Genomic DNA, 21,272 nt, shown 5'->3' with positions numbered 1-21,272 from the left:
CATGCATCGACACAAATGATGATACAAATGACACACATGCAGCACAAAAACAACAATCAACAATCTTTTATTTACAATATATGACGGAAAGGCAATGTCGTCTATTCTCAAGTTAGCGCAACAGTGCATGCAGAGTGACTAGTAAAGCGCACGTGAAATAAATTACATCTAAAAGCTTGCAGCGAAAGGACGTTAAGAATGGATATACTGTGGATTCTCCTGCTAAGATAACAAAATACAACAGTTATGTGGAAGTAAGTACATTGTAGATGGGAGTGTGCGTCGGTGAAAAGTGGGGCTCTCAGCCTAATGAGGAGGAGCTTGCTGTATATAGTATTCGACACATCATTCGCACAAATATCTATCACCCTAGTGCATCACCTCACTCTAACAACATGCCGAGAAAATTGTGCGCGCATACAAATATGCACTCGGCACAAGGCAGAGTCTGTGCAGCTCTGCACATCAATAATCTATAATTCCATCAACATTCCATATTATAATCTGTCACATGTAAAACGAATTTAAAAAACAGTGCTGTCTCCTCAAGTGGAAGGAAACTATTCATCCCCATTAATCTATTTTGTTACAAGGTCCATACCACTGCACAGCAGCATAACCACATTTATCGTGCACTGTGGTCACCACTTGATGGTATACTGCATCCTCAACCAGTCCTCAAGCTTCTGCAGTGGCCCACGCTTCCCCAAGAGGCTCCTGACCGCAGAGTCAAACTTTTCAGAGTTGCGTCTTAGGTACATCTGGGCGTCTTGCTTGAGTAGGTCTAGCTTCTCAGCACGGTTTTCATCCAGTGTAATCCACTCAGACAGGTAGGGATTGAAGCGGAAGTACGAATTTGGAGGCAGGAGATCTTGGATGGTTGTGTGCACCGCTGAAACATTAAAGAGATGGAACAAGATTTGGTACAGGGCTACACGTGACTACCACTGAAATACTATCTAACAAACAGTAGACCTGAACTTGCTTTAAAAACAGAACTAATTCACGAATTCCAACATGTAGGTGTTCGCGAGACAGCTAGACTACAAAAACATAATGTAATACCCCTGTCACAGAAGCAGTTTGAATGCCGAGTCGATGGGCATTAAACTCAGTGATGATCGGCTGGTGCTGCAGCGGTTTCCAATGACTATTGAACTTAATGGAGATCAATTCAATGGAGGTTGCAAATGATCGTTGAAATTCCAAAGGCCTCAGAAAGCAGCCTCACATGCGCTGAGCACTTTGCAAGTGCCAATAAGGAATCTAAACAGAAATAATCGCTTTCAAAAAATTTTGAGCTACACTAACAATGTCATGAACTAATTTTTATTCGAAAGTTGTTATGACAGCTCTGCAAACTGTCCAGGGGTCAGATGTAAACAAACTGACACTGTTCTTCCATAGCATGCAGCTGTGTTTTGACCATTTCCATCTCTTAGCATACTTTGCAAAAATCGGGACCAAGGAGTGCCTCACAACTGCTGCCTCAATTGTGCCTATGAATATGTTGAAGACTGGAGCAAGGCCACTAAGAGCGCATGCCTCTCGGTGGGGAGGAACTGAGTTCGATCCTCAGTGCTGCCAGATATCCAATGGCATTCTAATGGTAAACAATTTTCCCCGTCCTGGTTCTTGGCTATACTGGGATGAAATGCTTGGGAAAAGGCCTGTGGCCAACCCCACTCCTCCCTGGATGGAACATCTATCACAAAGGACTGAAATTCACCTTGTGTAATAAAATTTATTGATGCCCCCCTTTTCTTTCGCTCACGAGGAAGGGTTTACCATATTCCCCAACGATTTTACCCCAGAAGAGCCGGTCAACAAATCAATGGAAATCTTGTGCACTTTAGAATACCGCCGGGTATCAAGCAGCACTAGGGATTGAACCTAGCACTTCCTGAATGTGAAGCGGATGATCTGAGCACTGGGCCACTGGTGATCTGGGAAGGAAAAGAGCGAATACTCTGAAACTGTGCATGCATTGCTACCCATAGCGCCATTGCAGCCAGCGGACTATACTAAAGTATGAAGTTTTTAAATAGCCTCTTCCAAACTTTCAATAGCACTTAATTCAATATATTAGCCTCCTTTTATTATTGATTCAGTTCTATGCTTTTACTCAGTACTGCTACATGGAACGCCAACTGTCTGATCGCATGCTCACTATTCAATGATCACGTTGTGGCAGCAATGCATCTGAATGGCATTAAAAAATCTTGCTGGCCATCAAGGTTGCATGTATGGCAGAGGTACAACTCAGAGGAATTTGCGCAATGCCTGTCGTTGACAGCAAGTGCAAGCACGACATTCATTCACATTTAAAAAAAGAAAGTTATCCAGGTAGCCATCCTAAATGGTTACTAAATGCCGAATTACAAGTCACCCACACCGTGTTCCGCTGTTTTACAGATGGCAAAAGAGATAAAGTGGGAAAGCCACATAAGCAGCCGCAACTGTAGAGACTATTTCATGTCTAAAGCAGTGCTAGCACCCGCTTGTACACTTAAAACCTACACTCAAAAAGATAATTAGAGCAGCAGTGAAAGCTTGCTACGACATAACACTATGCCTATCTTCACAAAGCTTCTTTAAATATTCTAAACACTAGTCATTTGTGCCCTTTACCATTTACACAGGTTAAAGACCAAGGATATAGAATATGACCACATGCCTATGATACTAGTACACAAGCTTGTGGCAGCTGACTACATCAATTATACCGTTCAAGAGATGTCAAAACTGGGCTTGTTTGCATGCCGGCAAAAGTGACGGGGTATACCTTCAGTGTCAGTTGCACTGTCGATGACCTTGAGGATCTTCTTCTTGAGTGAGGTGAAGCCCTGTCCCTGCTCCTTCATCTGTGGGATGAAACGACCGCCGCCCAGCGACACCACACACTGGATCGACTCGTTCGGCCACAACAACTTGGCCTCGTGGATCGCCACTGCCGTCGGGTTGTTGCACATCAGGCCCCCATCCTGCAAGCGAGGGAATAATGGGGAGTCGAACACCTGGCTGCAAACCTCGAGTGCCCTGCACAGCACTCTGGTTTCATCACTTAGTGCATCCAACAAAAGAAAAGTAAACAAAGTTGGTGCATCCAACAAAAGAAAAGTAAACAAAATTGGTGCATCCAACAAAGGAAAAGTAAAAAAAAAATGATATACACACACATCCATGCTATTTGGTGTGAAATGCGAGAACCCAGCGATAACATTTATGCTGGGCAACATGTTTGATAAAAGCAATGTCAGAAGCACAGTGTAACAGCTATCCCTGCAAAAAAAGAAATAAATAAATCCGCTGTCCTACCCTACAACCAGGGTGAAGTATAGCGAAAAGGCAGGTTAGCAATATGTGGAAGTGCATAAGGAAGGCCGTCTTATACCCAAATTTATTGGTTTGGTTTATGGGGTTTAATGTCCACAAGTAACTCAGGCTATGAGAGGCGCCCCAAATTTATTGCTATTGTCATGTGTTGGTGACGATCCCAAAATTAGCAAACGAAGAGACTGGCGTTAGACTGAATAAACTCTTTATTGGGCTGACCTGCACCCGCAAAGGAGCTAAGCAGCTCGCCGGCGGAGACAACAGCAAGCGTGCTCGCCGGTCATTGAGCAATTAATGGTTGTTCCATTTGTCAGTGCTCAATTTAAAGTGGGCGAAGAACCGTCTATATAACTGGCCAAAGGAACCTGGAAACATCTCAAACGATGCAGAAACAGTTGTACATTGCTGTGATCACTCGAGAAAAATCTCGGCACATCTTGCGCTACAAGGAATACAAGGAAAGTGTTAAAGCTGTGTCTTGCGACGAGCATGAACAAACCACAAGTACAGTATTGATCCATGCGCTACAAACACAGTGATAAGGCTGCATGCCAGCGGCTGTTGGGCAAAAAACAAAGATTGGAATGATTCACCGCACTATGTCCTATTGAAGCTCCTGCACCTGAGTTTCTCAGCATCTTCAGTGGCTCAGAATGCATTAGGCTTCTACCAAAGAGCCTTCGCTAACATTTCTTTTCACTGTCCAGGCAGACAGACATATCCCTATCGGGTCCTAAAGCAAAGTTAACAGAGGTTGCACTGAATACCCTTCTAAAAGCAAATAAATTTCGCCTCTGAAAACCTTAATTTCAAAGCAGATTTGGTTGCAGCGCAAAGCTGATATATACCACATCACAGTAAGAATGCCGAGCTTATCACACTATGCCAGGAAAGAAAATCAGCACAACTTTCTCACAATTGTTGGTATTTCCTGGTTCGAAAAAAGCTCTGTAGCTTTCTTTTGCTTAGAAACACGATAACGAGCAATTATGTCTCAGCAGAAACCTAATGTACCTCGAAGAATTTTGCTATGTCAAACTAACGTGAACACTTTGGAAACAGTGGGCCCATCAAAATGCCAAGGATGTAGGAGAGGCCAGCCAACTGCACAAACCTGGTGGACAAAGCCGTCAAGTTCGTACTCCTCGAAGTACCCGGGAGCGGCCCCCGACGCCCGGATCGCCTGCCACATCTTGTGCTTGCAGCTGCCAAAATAGTGGGATTCCACACGGTGCGGGAGGTTGTAGTTGCGGAACACGTACGGCTTCAGGGTTGGCTGGTTCACTGCCACCGAGATAGCCCCCACCTGCAGATTCGTTGCAGACAACACTGTTTACAAACTTCAAACTCTGAGCGGTGCTAAAGTGAGCCGACGCACAGTTTATTTTCCCTACAATGCACCTACAATCAACCCTCCCAATGCTGCAGTCAGATGCAACTTTTTTCTTTACCTACAAAATCATGTGTGATGTTATGGAACAAAATGGCAAATGCACTACAATGAAAGCCTCCAACCAATGGCATCAATAGATTTCCATCACTTAGCGATCAATAGCCCTGTGCTCGCCATGGTAGTTAGTAGGTGCACAGAGACAGATGTCTGTTGTTGTTGCACTGCTAAGTGCAATGGTGGTCGACATCAGAACAATCGATTGATGCCAGTGACTGGTGGGCTTCTATCACTGCTTTGTTTCCCTGTTGTATAAGACTAAAATATCCTCCCACATGACTTCCACAGCAAGGTTACTCCAACTGCAGCTAAATCATTATGATCATCCATGTACCCACACATGAATTGAAGGGCATTTATAAGGTTGTGGTCCCATGAAGACATGGTTACGTGGCTGTCCCGTGCACCTAGTCTGTGCTATGCACTAACCTCTCCAGAAGAGAAACGCAACTGTCACAAACTTATGCATGGCAAATGCAACAACTGCAAAAGCACAAGGAGTAACAGCCAGCACTCACCGCTTGCATTACCATGGAAATAATCATCATTAGTGTTTTTGAAACCTAGAGCTGGCATGTTACAGCGCGTGCCCTATTATTTAGCCCCACAGCAGATTTGCATGAGCCAGGCTCGTCACAAGTTGGCTGTCCTTTCCAGCTCCTGACCAGTCCAGCTAAGTGTGTACTTTGTGACAGTCTGCGTTTGGTTTGCAGAGGATGGGGATCGTCCAACACAAATGTTCGTTCAGCGAACAGATGGCAGTGTGGGTACCAAATGACCATTTTGGCTCAAATTTCATTAAAAATAAAAGGAAAATGTGCATTAGGGAGTTCACCATTCTACTATATACTGCTAACTCGCAGAGAATCCTTATGACCTTCAGATCTCTCACCTTGGGACTGCACGGATTTCTGGTGGTCTCCAGAAGTGTCTTGTCTTCAAATACTCGCCTGGCAAGAAATAAAAGAAAAAGGGAGAAAATATGCTCACTTATCATCACACAGCCTGCCAAGTAAACAATAATATACTCATCAGTAAGTTACACAAAAGCATGGGGCAAAATGATGCGCACAGAATACAATGATGATGTAAAACATTAACATGCTGCTGCTTTATGGTGCAAATGTGTGCACTGCATGATTATAACCAAATTATTGTCCCAATAAAGCATCTACTTAGGCACTGAACATAGCAGCAACTAGTCAATCTGGTTGAAAGGTCACATTATTATGCCTCACTTTTGTAGAACATTACATCTCATGATAAGCTGGAAGAAAAACACGCGGAAACTGGTTAGCTGGTTGGTTGGCCTATTCAGTTTACAACGTTTAACATCCTAAAGCAACCAGGGGTGCGCAGTGGAGGGCTACAGAGTAATTTCGACCACATAGGCTTCTTTAATGTGCACCAACATCCCATGGGTGCCTTGCGTTTCACCTCCACTGAAATATGGCTGCCATGGCTGGGTTTGAACCCAGGTGCATAAACTAGTCCAACATGTAGACTAGGATGATACAGCTGTTGAATGCAAGCAGCTGACAGCATCCTATATTCTCAGGCAGGGTGAGTGAGAAGTGCACTTTATTCCTGCCATTTTAAAATCAAATAAAGTTGATTGCTTCACTGTTACAGCTGCTATCAAGATGTAGCTAGAATGAGTGCGTCTGATTCTAAGCAGTACTAATTACTAAACAAAGCAGCCTTTCGAGCTTTGTGATATACATATGCAAGAACTGACACAATGACGACGTGAAGTTCGAATAATGCCTTGCTCAAATGACGATCAGAGTTGAGCTAAAAAATAACTAATAAACATTTGAAGGCATGGGACCAGACTGGCGGCCTGCAGAGCAGGAACCTACCATATTGCCGCGAAGCTTTCAAAGCTGTATTGTTTTTTAGCAGCCGCCGGCATGCGGCCTTATCACTCTGATTCTGGCACGTATATCAATTCTGTATTCTTTGTTCAACGACCGACGAGCACGTTTGTTGCTATCGCCGCTGCCGAGTTGCTCAGTTCTTTTGCGGGTGCAAGTCAGCCGAATAAAGAGTTCATTTCAGTACAATCAAGCCTGCGTCTTCTTTTGGTGTCTACGGCCTTGTCACCACTACGTGACATCTGGTGGAAGTGCTGGGTGATTTTAAGGACCCCTCCGGCCGCCTTGCCCAATGGAGCCTGCGACTTCAAGAATTTGACGCTACTGTAGTCTATAGGTGTAGTCTAAGCATTCAGACGCAGACTGCTTTACCCGTGCTCCCGTCGACGCGCCCCCGAAGATCGATGACGACAATGCCTTTCTGAGACCAGTAAGTGCCAGCAGTTTTGCACAACAGCAGCGATCAGATCCTCAGCTGAAAGACCTAGCCGATTACTTGAAAGGCAAGACCACTTCCCCTCCTGCTGCGTTTAGGCATCAGTTGTCGTCATTCACCTTAAGCAATGAAGTCATCATAAAAAAGAACTTCGCTCCCAACAAAACAGCGCAGCTTCTTGTCGTGCCTAAAAGCCTCAGGCAGGAAATTCTTCATGCGTTGCATGACGAGTCAACAGCAGGGCATCTCGGTTTTGCGCGCACGTTGCGTCGAATCCAGGAGAAGTACTACTGGCCATGACTGCCTGTTGAAGTTTCCCACTACGTGAAGACGTGTCACAAGTGCCAACGACGCAAGATGCTGCGAGCAGGACTACTAAACCCGATTCCGCCCCCAACTCTGCCCTTTCAACAAATTTGGATGGATCTCCTCGGCCCCTTTCCATCTTCGTCTGTGGGTAACAAGTAGATCATCGTGGCCACTGACTACCTTACCCGTTACGCCAAAGCAAAAACCGCGGCAGAAGTCGCCAAATTTTTTGATGAACTAATTTTATTGCGACGCGGCACAAGCCATCGACGAACAACTGCATACCATCCCCAGACCAATGAAATTACGGAGCGGCTGAACAAAACGATCACGGACATGATCGCCATGTACGTCGACGGGGAACACAAGACCTGGGGCGCCATCTTGCGTACGTGATCTTCGCTTATAACACGGCAGTCCAGGAGACCACCAGAGCGATCCCATTCAAGCTTGTGTACGGCAGGGAGCCCCAGACGACGCTCGACGCAATGCTGCCGCACGTAACCAATGAGGACAACTTTGACGTCGCCGCCTACCTGCAGCGTGCAGAGGAAGCCTGACGACTTGCAAAGCTGCGCATTAAAGACCAACAGCGCACCGACACCCGACTATGCAACTTACGACGATGCCACGCTGTGTAAAATCCAGGAGACCAAGTCTGGGTTTGGACGCTGATTCGCCGCCGCGGACTGAGCAAAAGCTTTTAAGCCGATACTTCGGCCCGTACAAGGTGCTTCGCCGACTAGGACAATTGAACTATGAGGTCATCCCCGATGACGTGACAGCACCTCAGCGGCGCCGAGCGCACCCAGAAATTGTACATGTCGTATGCCTTAGGCCATATTACACACGTTAAAGAATCCGTGGTGTTTAAAATTTGTAATGTTTAAGTTGCTTTGTTTACTTTGGAACATCGAGGCAATGTTTTTTCAAGGGGCCGGTATGCGGCCTTATCACTCTGATTCTGGCATGCGTATCAATTCTGTATTCTTTGTTCGACGATCGACGAGCACATTTGTTGCTATCGCCGCTGCCGAGTTGCTCAGTCCTTTTGCGGGCACAAGTCAGCCCAATAAAGAGTTCATTTCAGTACAATCAAGCCCGTGTCTTCTTTTGGTGTCTATGGCCTTGTCACCCCCACGTGACAATATCACACAGGTGAGCCCAGAAGAATTTATTCTCTTATTTCAGTTTTCTCAAAATACCCTCATAATGAATGAATGAACAAACAAATGGACATGAATATCAGTAAATAAATTTTTACGTTGAAATCTGCCCTGTGGATTATGGATGTGTTTAAATTATTTGTGGTTCCTTAAGATGCACAGGAATTTCATCAGCACACAATCGCTCAGTACAGCAGGATTCAATCCTGTGACCTCGTACTAGGTAGCACTACACTGTAGTTATTGAGATACTCCTTGTCATGAAGCAGTTGTTCCAAGCAGGGTACAACAACCTATGTGCCACGCACTTCCACCAGATGGCACAACCTCCCACACTCACTTGATGGCATCTGTCCAGAAGGAGGTGTCGTAGTAAGCGTGGCTCCAGACGAGGCGCCCAGTGCCCCAAAAGGAATTCTGGGTGAACACTTCGAGGCTCATGCTGCGGTAGAGGGACTCGCACCGGTCCAGCGAGGTGTGCAAACCACCCAGCAGGTAGCCCAAAATGGCACCCGTGCTCACGCCGGCCACATAGTCGAAAAGCTCATATACGCGCCGCCCCGTACATAACTCCAGCTGACGCAACAGCTCAATGGCCAGAATGCCCCTGCAATACACAGCAAGCAAGGAGGTCAGGATAGCCAGTTTGGAAGTTTTAATGTTACAATACATTTCACTACTAACCACTATAAATATTTTGAATCCTGGTCAGTGTAATGTGTTACAAGCAATAGTTTAAAACTGCAGGTGGTGCTTTTGCTCTGCTAAAGTTTCTTTGTTGGCATGGGGTGCAGTTTTGTGTAAGCATTTCTCTAAACAATACATACGCATCCTAGTCACCTTGGCTCTACTACTTATTCATGTTTGCTTGCCATTATATATCTCTCTCTCATGTTTGCTTCTCCCACTAAGGTACCATTCAACAATCTGTGCCAGGCTCTAGTAAAGACTGTTGCAATGCTAAATGCAAACTGCTTTTCTTAGTTAAGCCACTACCTATACCTGCTGAAATTTGGTGCACGGAGGTCTATAGCTTCAGTACCAAGTTTAGGTGTTGCTTACCTTTTTCAATTGAAATTAAGAAATCCGCATCATCTGCAGTGTTGGCGACCCAAAACAAGCAGTTTTTGCATAGTCGGTGCTGGTGGTGCCATCTGGTGCATATCTACGGAATGATCGGGGAGGGAGCCAATATTCGTGAGTGGCTAGTTTGAAGATGATTTCCGAACCTACTTTAAGAATACCGAGTGCAAAAATATTATTTTCATGACTTGCTTCCATAGATCAACAAGTTTGGTTCATGTCTGCTGAAATATAATGATGTAATCTCTTCGGTATACACAAGGTAGCACCACCAGAATCAGCCATGTGAAAGCTACTGGTTTCAGGTTGCCAGCATTGCAGACAATATAGACTTCCAAACAAATTCTGACCGAATTGAGCAAATACATCATCCAAATGTGGAAATGAAAATTATAAACAGCCATGTGCCATCTGCGAGTCAAATTTCAGAGCTATTAAGCGGGAGGTTTAACCAAAGCATTTTGCTTTATGCATTTAGCGTTGCAACTGTCGGTATGTGTAACCCTTGCTTCCATTCTATCATACTGTAATAACACAGCTTCACAAGGGAGCACACTTCTGGTGTCACTAGGAAATGAACAAACCTCTTGCAGAGATGGCCGAGGATAGGGATATTCATGGAAAGCCAATTCAGCGCATCACAAAACCAACAGCAGATTAATGTACTGTCCACTAATTTGCAGTTCCGTCAGTTGTGCACGAGAGACACTCACCTGGTGCCGCCACCATCAATGGACAGGATACGCAGCCCCTTTCCACCTGGAGGGTCCACATAGCCCAGCAATGCCAGGGTCTCTCGAGCAGCACCCTCCACGGTGCTGTTGCCACAGTACTCCCTCAGTCGAAGAATGTGAGCAATAGCACGCTCCTAGGAAACAGAGAAAAGGATATTATCAGCTTTTTCACAGCGGCAGCAATTTTTGTAGCCCAAATCCCAGTGTGGCATGTCTCAACGGTACATCACCCATCAGTTTGTTAGGTGTGGCATGACCCGCCGGTGAGTCAATGATGACACCACCTTTTTTCAGCCGCCAACAGATGGCGTTTGCATGCCTGCTTTTTTGCAGGCTTTCTGAAACTTGCTGAGCAACCCCATGGCTCCCTTGTGCAAATCAGTAATCATGGGTGCACAGCTTGCACATGCCCCATGGCCCATTGATGACCAAATCACAGTGGATTCGTTTATTGAAAGTGGGCACAGTGCAACCTAACCCTGAGGGAAGCTAACAGCAAACAGCACAAGACAAAACTACTGCCTTTTAGAAAACAGTAAGCACAAAAAGGACAGACAAGCAGCTTATGTTGTATGCCAATCCTGGCAACCAGCATGCCCAGGGCTTTCGCTGGGAGCTCATGCTGGAATTATCCAGACACAAACATCCAAAAGAATGTCCTATATTCGCTTAGCTTTCTGTGGCTAGGCAGCCAAGGCTACGGGAGTGGCGATTTCCTAACAGTGTTCCTACAAGTAGTTCAGGCATATCTGGCCTAGGTTATGGCTTCGGTTCTGCCTTGACATTAAGATAAAGGTATTCTAGCTGCCAACTATGCAGAAATGTGTTTCTTTGTCACATAATGCCTATATGAACAGACAGCTTCAAATAATAAATGGTCGGTACAGTGTACATGTCAAAACAAGCAGATTGTGAAAGCATGCAGGAACTGACAGGGAGAGGCAGAAGTTGCAGCGCACTGCGTATGCTTTGCGGCAGTGCCAATAGGCAGCGCAGCCATTGGCTGTAAATGGCATATTACATTATTCATACTCGACTGGCTAGTATTGCAATATAATATTGATGTAGCAATAAAGTTAATAATCACAATGGCACATATGCCAGAGCAAGATGTGCAGAACTCCTCTCTGTAGCTTTTGTTGCATAGTCACAGAAAGTCGTCCCAGAGTATGCAATTTCATTCATAGAACTGTACAGCACTATGTTAATGTAAGTCAAATGTGCAAACTGCTCAATATTTGTGCCTAAATGCCTTTTTCCTTACTGCTATCAGTGTTTACAAAGGGTCAATTGCATTGAACTACTCAAAACACATTATTTCGCATTTCTTTCTACATTGCAATTTATTGAAAGGCTCGGGTGAGTCAGACACAAAGCAAAGTGCACTGTGATGCAGCCTCCCGTTAAACTTATGACAAATATGAGGGGCTTGGGCTCCACCCCCTAAAAACTAGAAACATTTCTTTAAGCTTTCCTCCGCTGAACATTCTTACAGCTTCTAATGTATGCGGTGTCCTGTTGCTCACTTCTAACCACACTGTTCCTAGATATCTTAGCTATCAATTCGAATGTATCCACAACTTGATCAGAAGAAATGATCATGCATGCCCAAGCATGCAAGGAACCTGCTTGTGTGCCTGGCCCCTGGAACACCCAGCATCAAAGATTTCTTTTGCTTGCCTCTCCTTAGCAGGTAATGCTTACAAAGAGCTATTAGGAAGAGCTATTACAAAAAACTATTCTGTGCTACTAAAGCCATCTCTTACTCACACTACGTGTCTCAGTGGTTTGCAAAGCACTAAGTTGACTAGCTGATGATGGCTCATGAGTGGAAGCATGTAACTGTGCTAAAAAAAATGAAGACATACACAAACCTAAAAAATTAAGTCGTATGACGCAATTACCTTCTGTGCACATCCTGCTTTCTCAAAGTTTGCAGATCTATTTTTTAGCCCCATTACAATATTCGAGTCACAGCTGTAAAATAATTTATTCTCCACCATTCTGCAAACTTCTGCAGCCTACAACCCAGGAGCAAAGCCACTGCAAAATACCTGCATGGCTCCAAACACTTGCATTACTGTGCGATAGCTGCGTTTTTATTAACCTTGTTTAACTGTGTAAATGAGCACATTGTCCTGTTAATGTGAAAAATGGTCACTGGTGACTCTTTTATGTGACGTAAGAGTGGCAATGCAAGATGACTCAAGCTTGAAAGAAACACATGTGCACTTTAGAAGCAACAATGTGATCACACCACTTCCACAAGTCCTCGGCACGAACGCGCGTTCTCACCTTGACGAGTATGCACAGGCTGCTGGGGTAGTTCATTATATGATTGTTGAGCTCCTCCAGCCGCGCCACCTGGGACGGAGGTGATGTGGCCGCCACCACCGATTTGAGCAGAGCGCGTGACGTGCGGTCTATCTCTGCCTGGAGGGGGAATGGACAAGGTGACAACAAAATAAACGAGAGTGAAAGGTGCGAAGAAAAATAACAATGAGAAGGGGTGGAAACTCTATTGCAGCCCCACAGATATCAAGAATAGATAGGTAGATAAGAAACAATAAAATTACGAAGAAAGATTCAAAGACTCAAACTTCTGTTCTTGCTGAAACATAATAAAATGTTAATAAACTCCTGGCCTTACCTGAAATCATTAAACACCCGTCTGACGAGAAATCATCACGAACATTAACTCCATATAATTCTAGAGTAAACGCTTTTAAATATTTCTTTTTTTCCTCGTACTATAGAAGACCGGAACCTACTGCCACCTCACCTAACAAATAGCATCGACTCGATTGACCTAATTGAGTCTTGACTACCTTTACTAACCTCTTATTGTGTTCCTGCTTTAAATATTTCTGTGTTTGAAATAACGAAAAAAAATTTTTTTTTCCCTTATACTGCTGATTTCACTGACGTATTTCATTAGGTGATTGTACAAAATGTTCCGTTTTTCTACCCCTGGCTGCCATGATTATTGTGTTCTAGTTGTGTATAATATTTTATTGTTGCCACTCCTGCTAGGGTCCACCAAAGGGACTGCAGTATATTGTAAATAAATAAATAAATAAATTGTAGGATGGATATTGTAAATAAATAAAAGAAGTAACTTTTATTATGCAAATAAAAGATATAAGAGATAGGCCAAGAAAAGAAGTGTGAAGAGCTCAAGCATCAGCTTGGCCTGAACGGTTATAATGCCCTGATTCACCACGTCTTTAATGCCCAAGACGGTGCACAAAGCACCGCTAATCTGGAGCCTTGCTTCATGAGCCTTTGTCAGCTTTGCAAGGGGAACTATAAATCAAATGGAGCAGTGCAGCAACACAGTTGAATCAAGCTTTGCTGAAAGGAATATACACACCAAACTTTTGCTGGCATATTTTCCTCCCATGTGGTTCACTATACACCCCATATAATCCTCTATGAGGACTAAATAATTTATAAATTAATTTCCTCCTGGATGCTGCTTCGATTTCAACAACCAAACAATGGCTAACATGAGTAACATGCATTTATGTCACATGAAGCCCCCAAAAAGGTGCAGCATAATCACTCACACATAGTTTAAATTCACTGCATCACTTAAGCTAGCCTCTTCTAGAGCTCAAATGACAACAAATGACATATCCACAGTTGTAATGCAGTTTTTCCATGTGTCTAGTGACCTAAATGCACCTTACATGGGTGCAATCATGCGGATGATGAATCCACAAAACTATCCAAGAAGAAATTCAATTTTACATAATTTAGCAGTAATTGGTGAATATATGTAGTGGTCCATGTATATGATGTTTCATGTGACATTACAGAGACACTAACATGCCACTAAAATAAGGTGTCTATATTCCTTTAAGACCACACTTTGAAGGACACCCAGTGCCAACAAATAAAAGCAAACAAAACAAAACCTGTGGCTGCTGCACATGTGGTGATTCCCATTAAACACAACAGTTATCTGTAGTTATGCGAAGGGGGACATATGAGCACCTGAGGCATAACGGGAAGCTTGGTCTTGGTTTCCGTAGCAGCCGTCTCATCCTTCTTCTGGGGCTTTGGCTTTTGGTCATCCGCAATTTCCATTTCAGACAGGATCTTGTTCACCTCAGACTCTTGTGCACGAGCAAACTCTTCAGCACTCTTCGACGGATCTTTGGCTGTCATCTCCCCTTGCACTATGCTTTTGCTGTCAGCACCAGCAATGTTGTTGTCACCAGCCTGCACAACACCTGACTGTGCTATCATGTTTTCCTCAGTGCTTGATTCAGGCACGATGGCTTTGCGAAGCCGGTATCGCCAGGAACTAGGGCTATCAGGCAGTGTCTGCTTCAGCTCTTCAACAACACTCGGTCTGCTGTCATCTGCGGAGCTCTGTGACACTGCCTGCGTTTCAAGATGAGATGCTTCTTTCTCCCGCAGTCTTGGCTGCAAGGATGCACTACTGCGTAGCAACATCTGTGTCATCCTGTGCACATGAGAGTCCCTGAAAGCTACTACATTGTCAAAGAACAGACGAATGTTTTCTCCCAGGCGTGCCTTCTGGAATCGCTCCAAAGAATTGGCTATCTTCGACGTCCAATAGGGATTCGGCATGGACTTCGAGGTGCTGTTCTGCCGCGCAAGTAACAGGCCAGGTTTCTTTTTCCACCTGAAAATATACGGCATGTTTAGAGCGTGCAAGGTTTTAAAAGTATATGCACGCCTGATCACACACTGGTTTAGCTAGTAAATTCCAGTGAACAGAGGAGCACAAGGGCGAAATGTGAAAGCTGTAAAAGTGTCAGGTACCCTCGCAGGCGATAAGTAACAGCTGGAACCTAGCAGCTCTATTCATGACGCGAGAAAGCTTATGTATGCATCTGGCAAAGAACTGCGTTCGACATAGTGAAGAGGTCAGTGACTGCATGCACTCAATCATATCCAGGTAAGGTAAGCGCGTAGTTAACGTCGCGATGATTGCGCCTAGCGACAATGAGAAAACTAACCGACTTCCTCGACGACAAAAGACCGCGAGTGAAGATCAAGCTTTCGGCACGTACGCCAGCGGTGGCACCTGCTCACAGCTAATTTATCCGATTCTAGAAGTGTTCGCTGTCGCGCTTAACACAGAATACGTGTTGTGTCGCGCGAGATAACGTCCGAGATAAGGAGCCAGCTACGTGACTGACGTAACGCTCCCCCCACGCGTGCAATAAATTTAACCATATCCGAAACCAGCCCTGATATGTAACGATGGCAGTGGCGCGAGACAAAGGATGCAGCTGTACTGCGGCTCGCCAGCGACAAGAACAGCCAGGCGAGCAAGGCCAAGGACGGCCACGTCTGGGTTCATTTCTCGTACAAGGAGTGCTCACCTGCTTGACGGTCGACGCCAATAACTGTTGGAGCGGGCAATCCATGTCCTTCGGGACAACATCACGATCAGCTGCTGCTCGCTTCGCGTTAACGTTAATTTCCTAATGCACAAACACACACACACACACACACCGCAGAGATGAAATCGTCAGTTTGGTCGGGTCGGGCGAGATATCTTGTTCCCCATGTTTAACTGATAATCGCGCACACCTCAGGGAGCCACAGCTCCCATCATCAACACAACCGACGCATGATGGGGGCAACGGGGGGCTCGTCTCACCTCACTTCGGGTGCGAGAAATGACGTCAGAGCTATCGCCTGATCCTTGACCACGTGACCATAACACACACACAAAAAAAAAGACGAATGCAGACGACGGCTAGTTCGCGGTTTCGCCTTGTCGCTGGGCGGTAGTAGTCAGCTGTAAAGCGTGGTTACTGTCTCCGCAGGGCTTTCACGCGAAACATAACTCGCTACAAGCAGTCACATGTGAAATGTTCTAGCGTAAGCGAAGCTCCAAGCCCTCAAGAACGTACAAGCTTTAAATGCGGAAGATTTCGCCATAAGCCCAGCACAAACGCCATGGCACACGCGCAGAGACAACTAGCGCCGCCGTTAGCCCCGTTTTGACGTCACTTTTCCTCATCATATGGCAACAAAAGGTGCCGGAGGGTCTAAGCTGTTCATGATTGTAACCAAGGTGCGCATGCAAAGAGAGTGTATCAAACTTTTCGTCTGTGGTGGGATTCAAAATTCACAACTGAATACTTATGATGGACGTACTTAAGATCCTTCAGGACGCGAATGGGTGGCGTACTTCAGAGCGTGGTCGTATTTTAAGAGGTGCACCACAAACCGTTTTGCGTAGGCATTCAGGGGTATATTTTGCGTAAACGGTGAAACAACTTCAAACATACTTTGGCCTGGTAGCTTGTCAGATTGCCGTTAAATTTCAGCTCGAAGCTAGGTCGACGATGTTAAGCTTCGCCACTAGACTTCAAAGTTTTGCAATGAAAGCGACTTTTCTTTGAGCTCCGCATAACAGATTTTCCTACTCATGAAAATTGCATAGCCTCCACAAGTTGTCACTTGGATGAGCAGCATCGCAGCAAGTTCAACAAAATTACTTCAAATATCTAAGTGAACTATAGGTGTGAAATCGAAACTAACTTTAGTAATTTTGATCTTGCGCGTGGACAGAAAGGGGTACGTGGCGCAAGCTTGGCTAGAGAATTCGAAGCAGCCATGAGTTAAGAAATAGATGGAAGCTTCCTTGCTCCTGTCTGTTGAAATAGTACCACGTGAGGAGTTTCGCCGAGTGACAGTTCTTTGCGCGAACTAAAAGAAAAGAAATTGCCACCAAAAGAAAAGCACCAGGAGCTGTTTCATCCGCCATCTTGTCTCACGTGACGTATGACGTTGTCATGGCGGCGGACAGCAGCAGTTGTGTAGTAAAAAAACATGGCGCCGAGTGAGAGCCATCCGTGAGCGAGGGATGTAAGCTCTCCACTGATCGGTATCACCTGTCCGCTTGTATGTCGCTCGTAGGCAGCAGCTTTCAGCGATTCCGTCCTGCCCCTTCGGCCGGCCTAGTCGGCCGGCTGGCTACACCTGGAGCCGCGGGAACAGTCGTCGCGCTCGGCGGGTAATAAAAACAACAAGGCCGACGCTTTGTATCCCTTTCGGTGACCATGGCGGGTCGCGGAGCGCTCAAGCCCCAGCCCGGCTCGGCCGCCTGCTCCTACGAGGGATTTGACAAGCTGACCAGCAGCACGCTCAAAGTAAGGCATGCGCTGATCGTGGCTCATTCGCTTGCTCGAGCTCATCTGCACCTTTCGATTGTGCGCGCGAGCAGCGTTTTCGGAGTACCGTGCTACGTTCGAGAGACTTTGTATCGCCTCGCTATGAATAAAAAAGCACGTTCGCCCTCGAATGGTGCGAAACATTGAAAGGCGAAGCGCTAGAAACGGCGCCCACGTTCGCTCGACCTGCGTTACAGCGATTCATGCAGTGAGTCGACGTTGGCGAACGCTGGCTACTCGAGAACTTCGTTCACTGTGCTCTGCGGCAACCGTGTCTAACAGCAACGTGCATATGCGTGTTTTCTCATTTCCCCATGCGCGAAGCCGTAGCTTGTTTATGTGAATTCGTTTGTTTGTAGGTTCAATTCCTTGTTCGTTTCGGTTCCTGATCGCGTTCGTTTGCGGTGGCGGTGATTCCGAACACGGCGCGTTCCCGTGAAATAGTGTCACGGCTAACCGCAACAATTTGTCCGTAATGATCGTTCGCGGGCGCGCGCCGGTAGCGCTCCGCACGCGAGTTAAGTTGACCGGGTTTTTATTTTTTCTTGTCTTATTTCTGCAGGCTCCACCCGGCCTGTCCGGGGTTTTTCTATCGAGTCCTTCGGACAAACACGCTCGGTATCGCCCCCCTTTTATGAGCGTTGACTTTCATTGCGCGCGGCTTTACGTTGCTCAGACTGGAATCGAGCGGCTGTTTTAACCAGAAAACTCCGACAGTGAATTATGTTTCGTTAAAGGGTGAATACACGTTCTATATATACTTTTTTTTTTTTTCGTGAGGTTGACGAACTGTACGCACGAGCTTATTTGTGGCAACAGTAGTGAAATCTCTGTCCAGACTTTGTAAGCTGGGAACAGTTTTAGTAGTTTTTCTTCATCTTGGTGCCTCTTGTAATTGCTTGCTGTGCAGCTTCTTGTTTCAATGCATTTGTCAAGCAGCTTCTTTCAATCTCATTCGTGGTATGGTGCGCTACTTTCAAATCTTGTTAGCTCGTCTTGCCACGATTTTATTCCTAAGTGATCATAAAGTGGAAACAGGCAGTTGAGTCCTTATTCGACTGTGATCTGATCATGCATTCTTACATGCTTTTGTTTTGCACATGCATCTTTCTCTTGTTTCCAGAGGCATCCAAAAATGGAGCTTAGCAAGGCTGACCTCCTCAAGCTCCTCAGCGTGCTTGAAGGAGAACTGCAGGCCAGAGAAATCGTGATTGCTGTGCTAAAGGTGACCCTTCCCTTTCTTTGATTCCCCGTTGTTAAAGGTGGTGCAAGCAAGCACATGGTAAATGCTGAAAGTTATAGCCTACGATTACTGTCTGCATTATCCTTCTGTGCATTTTTTTCCCATTATATATGTATGACCTGTGTTTTATACTACCTTTATTGTGTTATGCTTTCAGCTGTCCCCTGTACTATTTTCAAGCTGATTTGGGTAGACATGAGGGAAAACCGTCAAATTTTGTCATAGTTTGAGGGCTTGCTTTATTGCTCAGTCACGTTGTTCACCTGATCTTGGGTACTGCAGCAAGCTGTGCTTGCAGCTGAACGCTTGTGGCTACTCTGGAGAAAATTTCGATAGAAAGTTACGAAGGCTGTTTATAAAATGTGTTTTTGTATCACAATGTGGCTACTAGTCTGGAACGATGATGGAAGCAGATTCTTGGGAGTCATGTTCACAGAATGAAATCACGATTGTTTGAAGCCTAATGTATATACCCACAATGAGATGTCAGTGCAAACGAGGTTCTTAATTTGGGTCACAGTTGGTAGCAGTTGGAACCTTTTATTGCAATAGCATTAATGGCCCTATTCTGCAGAAAATCTGTTGTCACCGGCTTTGTTGCTAATGTGAATGAAAAACCGCTGGCAAGTGACGTGGCCGAGAACTGTTTGATGAGTTGGTTGTGTGAAAGGGGGAGATAGGAGTCAAATCTTTCAGGACCCTTGGGTGATTAGTAAGACATTTTAATCCTATGCCACGCAAGCACGTCCGTATGACTTGGTTAAAGTGGGGCTTTACAGGTATCTGCGTCGAGTAAACTCGTATACTAGCTTACGATCACATTTTGATGAATATGTGCCATGCAATAGAGCCGCAAATTAAGAATTTAATTATCAGGTGAGCAGCAAAATGCATATATGCAAACAAAGATCCCCAGGCGGAAGCCATTGTTGCTATCGCACTATACCCTTAAAGGCGGAGCTTAAGTGTCATAGACACCAGTGCCCCGGGAAGGTGTCTCTAATGTATTTATTTGTAATACCCTCAGGACCCGGATTGTGCATTACAAAGGGGAGTGAAATACATGACAATATTAAGGACATACATATAAGGGTACAAATCAGGAGATAATGAGCAGTGTGAGCATTTTTAAACAGGTTGATATCTGTAGCCCAAGTGTTGCTCCAATGTCGGAGTAGATGACTTGAAGTTCACACCCTGTTATAACTCATTTTGGGCTGAAGTCACTCAAATAACTTTATTTTTCTTTCTCTTTCTTTGATGCTTTCACATTATAAGAATGGAAGGCAGGTTGGACATACACAGCTCTATACAGTACGAAAGCATTTTTTGGCTCATGAGGGACGTGGACAGAGCCTCTCATTCACGGCCAGTCATCAGTGTGTGTCCACACGAACTGACAGTTAAGGAGAAAAAATAGGGTCACCACCGTGAATCGAATCACCATTCGAACAGATTGGCTTCCTTGGCCCAGATACATAGCATTACACTATTGCTTCACTTGATCATGCCTTGTGTAAAGTTGCAACACACTCATGCATGCAACACAGTTGCATGTGTATGAGGGGAGATATTGGAGAAAGTGTAAATCGAAGATGTGTGTGGTAATGCATGAAAGGTACAACGGTGATAAGCGGTTCTACGCACCTACTTCGTATTTGATTAACCATTCAAATCGGCCATACTATATTGTTTTTTCTTTTCTTGTAAGAAGCACTTAGCGGCAGAATGCCGGGCTACGGCGCCTTTGGCTGCAGCAACCTGCATAAATCTGGGAAGATTTTTAAGGCGAAAGCCTTTCTAGGCTCGTTCATCTAGCGAAAATGTGTGCGCTTGATCTATGCGCTAATGTGTCGCTTGCAAATAGCGGACATGTGAGGAGGGCGATAAAGAATGAAAATGATTGACGGTGATAGGTAATGGATAAAAATTATAGACATTGATATAGTTAATGACTAATGCTAATAACTAATAATAACGATTAATAATGACTTGTAATGACCAGTGTAATGAATCGCTAATAGAATCAGGACAACCTTAGACTGCAGTCAAGCAAAGGATCAAGCAGGGTTTCGGAAACGGTACTCTACTATCGATCATATCCATACCATCAATCAGGTGATAGAAAAATGCTCGGAATATAGCCAGCCTTTATACATAGCATTCATTGATTACGAAAAAGCATTTGACTCAGTTGAAACCTCAGCGGTGATGCAGGCATTGCGAAATCAGGGGGTAGACGAGCCATACGTGAAAGTGCTCGAAGATATATATAGTGGCTGCACAGCAACCATAGTTCTGCATAAAGAAAGTAACAAAATTCCCATAAAGAAAGGTGTTAGGCAACGAGACACAATCTCCCCAGTATTATTCACAGCTTGTTTAGAGGAAGTATTCAGAGACTTGGAATGGGAGCAGTTAGGGATAAGGGTAGATGGAGAATACCTCAGTAATCTGCGATTTGCTGATGAC

General features: G+C 45.0%; 2 protein-coding genes across 4 annotated transcripts in view; one reads left to right on the top strand and one right to left on the bottom strand.

Annotated features, from left to right (window-relative positions):
* Positions 1-48: 48 nt before the first annotated feature.
* Positions 49-16,091, bottom strand: LOC146180185 (calcium-independent phospholipase A2-gamma-like). The gene is made up of 9 exons (XM_084579415.1): positions 15,755-16,091; positions 14,391-15,048; positions 12,687-12,824; positions 10,371-10,525; positions 8,915-9,181; positions 5,679-5,736; positions 4,451-4,642; positions 2,786-2,984; positions 49-892 (listed from the first exon to the last, which is right to left on the bottom strand). Exons 1-9 carry the CDS (start codon positions 15,814-15,816, stop codon positions 642-644), a joined length of 1,980 nt encoding a protein of 659 aa, XP_084435541.1. The 5' UTR covers positions 15,817-16,091; the 3' UTR covers positions 49-641.
* A 1,083-nt stretch (positions 16,092-17,174) lies between these two features.
* Naus (cortactin binding protein N-terminal like nausicaa) overlaps positions 17,175-21,272 on the top strand; it is a 57,378-nt gene continuing 53,280 nt past the window's right edge. For 2 of the 3 annotated variants that reach the window (XR_014700790.1, XM_084579416.1), the window contains exons 1-2: positions 17,175-17,536; positions 18,681-18,782. Coding sequence is in view for 2 of the 3 variants with exons in the window: in XM_084579416.1 (XP_084435542.1) it covers positions 17,447-17,536; positions 18,681-18,782 (192 nt within the window). In the remaining variant the exon portion in view is untranslated. The remainder of the gene's footprint in view (positions 17,537-18,680; positions 18,783-21,272) is intronic. The other variant, XM_084579417.1, reaches the window with a different exon arrangement.

The sequence above is a fragment of the Amblyomma maculatum genome, chromosome 9, assembly GCF_055883805.1.
Source record: "Amblyomma maculatum isolate TAMU_Amacu chromosome 9, ASM5588380v1, whole genome shotgun sequence".
Lineage (NCBI taxonomy): Eukaryota > Metazoa > Arthropoda > Arachnida > Ixodida > Ixodidae > Amblyomma > Amblyomma maculatum.
This window is presented reverse-complemented; position numbering and strand designations above follow the sequence as displayed.

Excerpts from the sequence above, each read along its gene's own strand:
- LOC146180185 (XM_084579415.1), bottom strand. The coding sequence starts at position 15,816 with ATGTTGTCCCGAAGGACATGGATTGCCCGCTCCAACAGTTATTGGCGT. Across the intron at positions 15,049-15,754 it reads TGGCGTCGACCGTCAAGCAG|GTGGAAAAAGAAACCTGGCC; the intron begins GTGAGCACTCCT and ends GTATATTTTCAG. Across the intron at positions 4,643-5,678 it reads GAAATCCGTGCAGTCCCAAG|GTGGGGGCTATCTCGGTGGC; the intron begins GTGAGAGATCTG and ends ACGAATCTGCAG.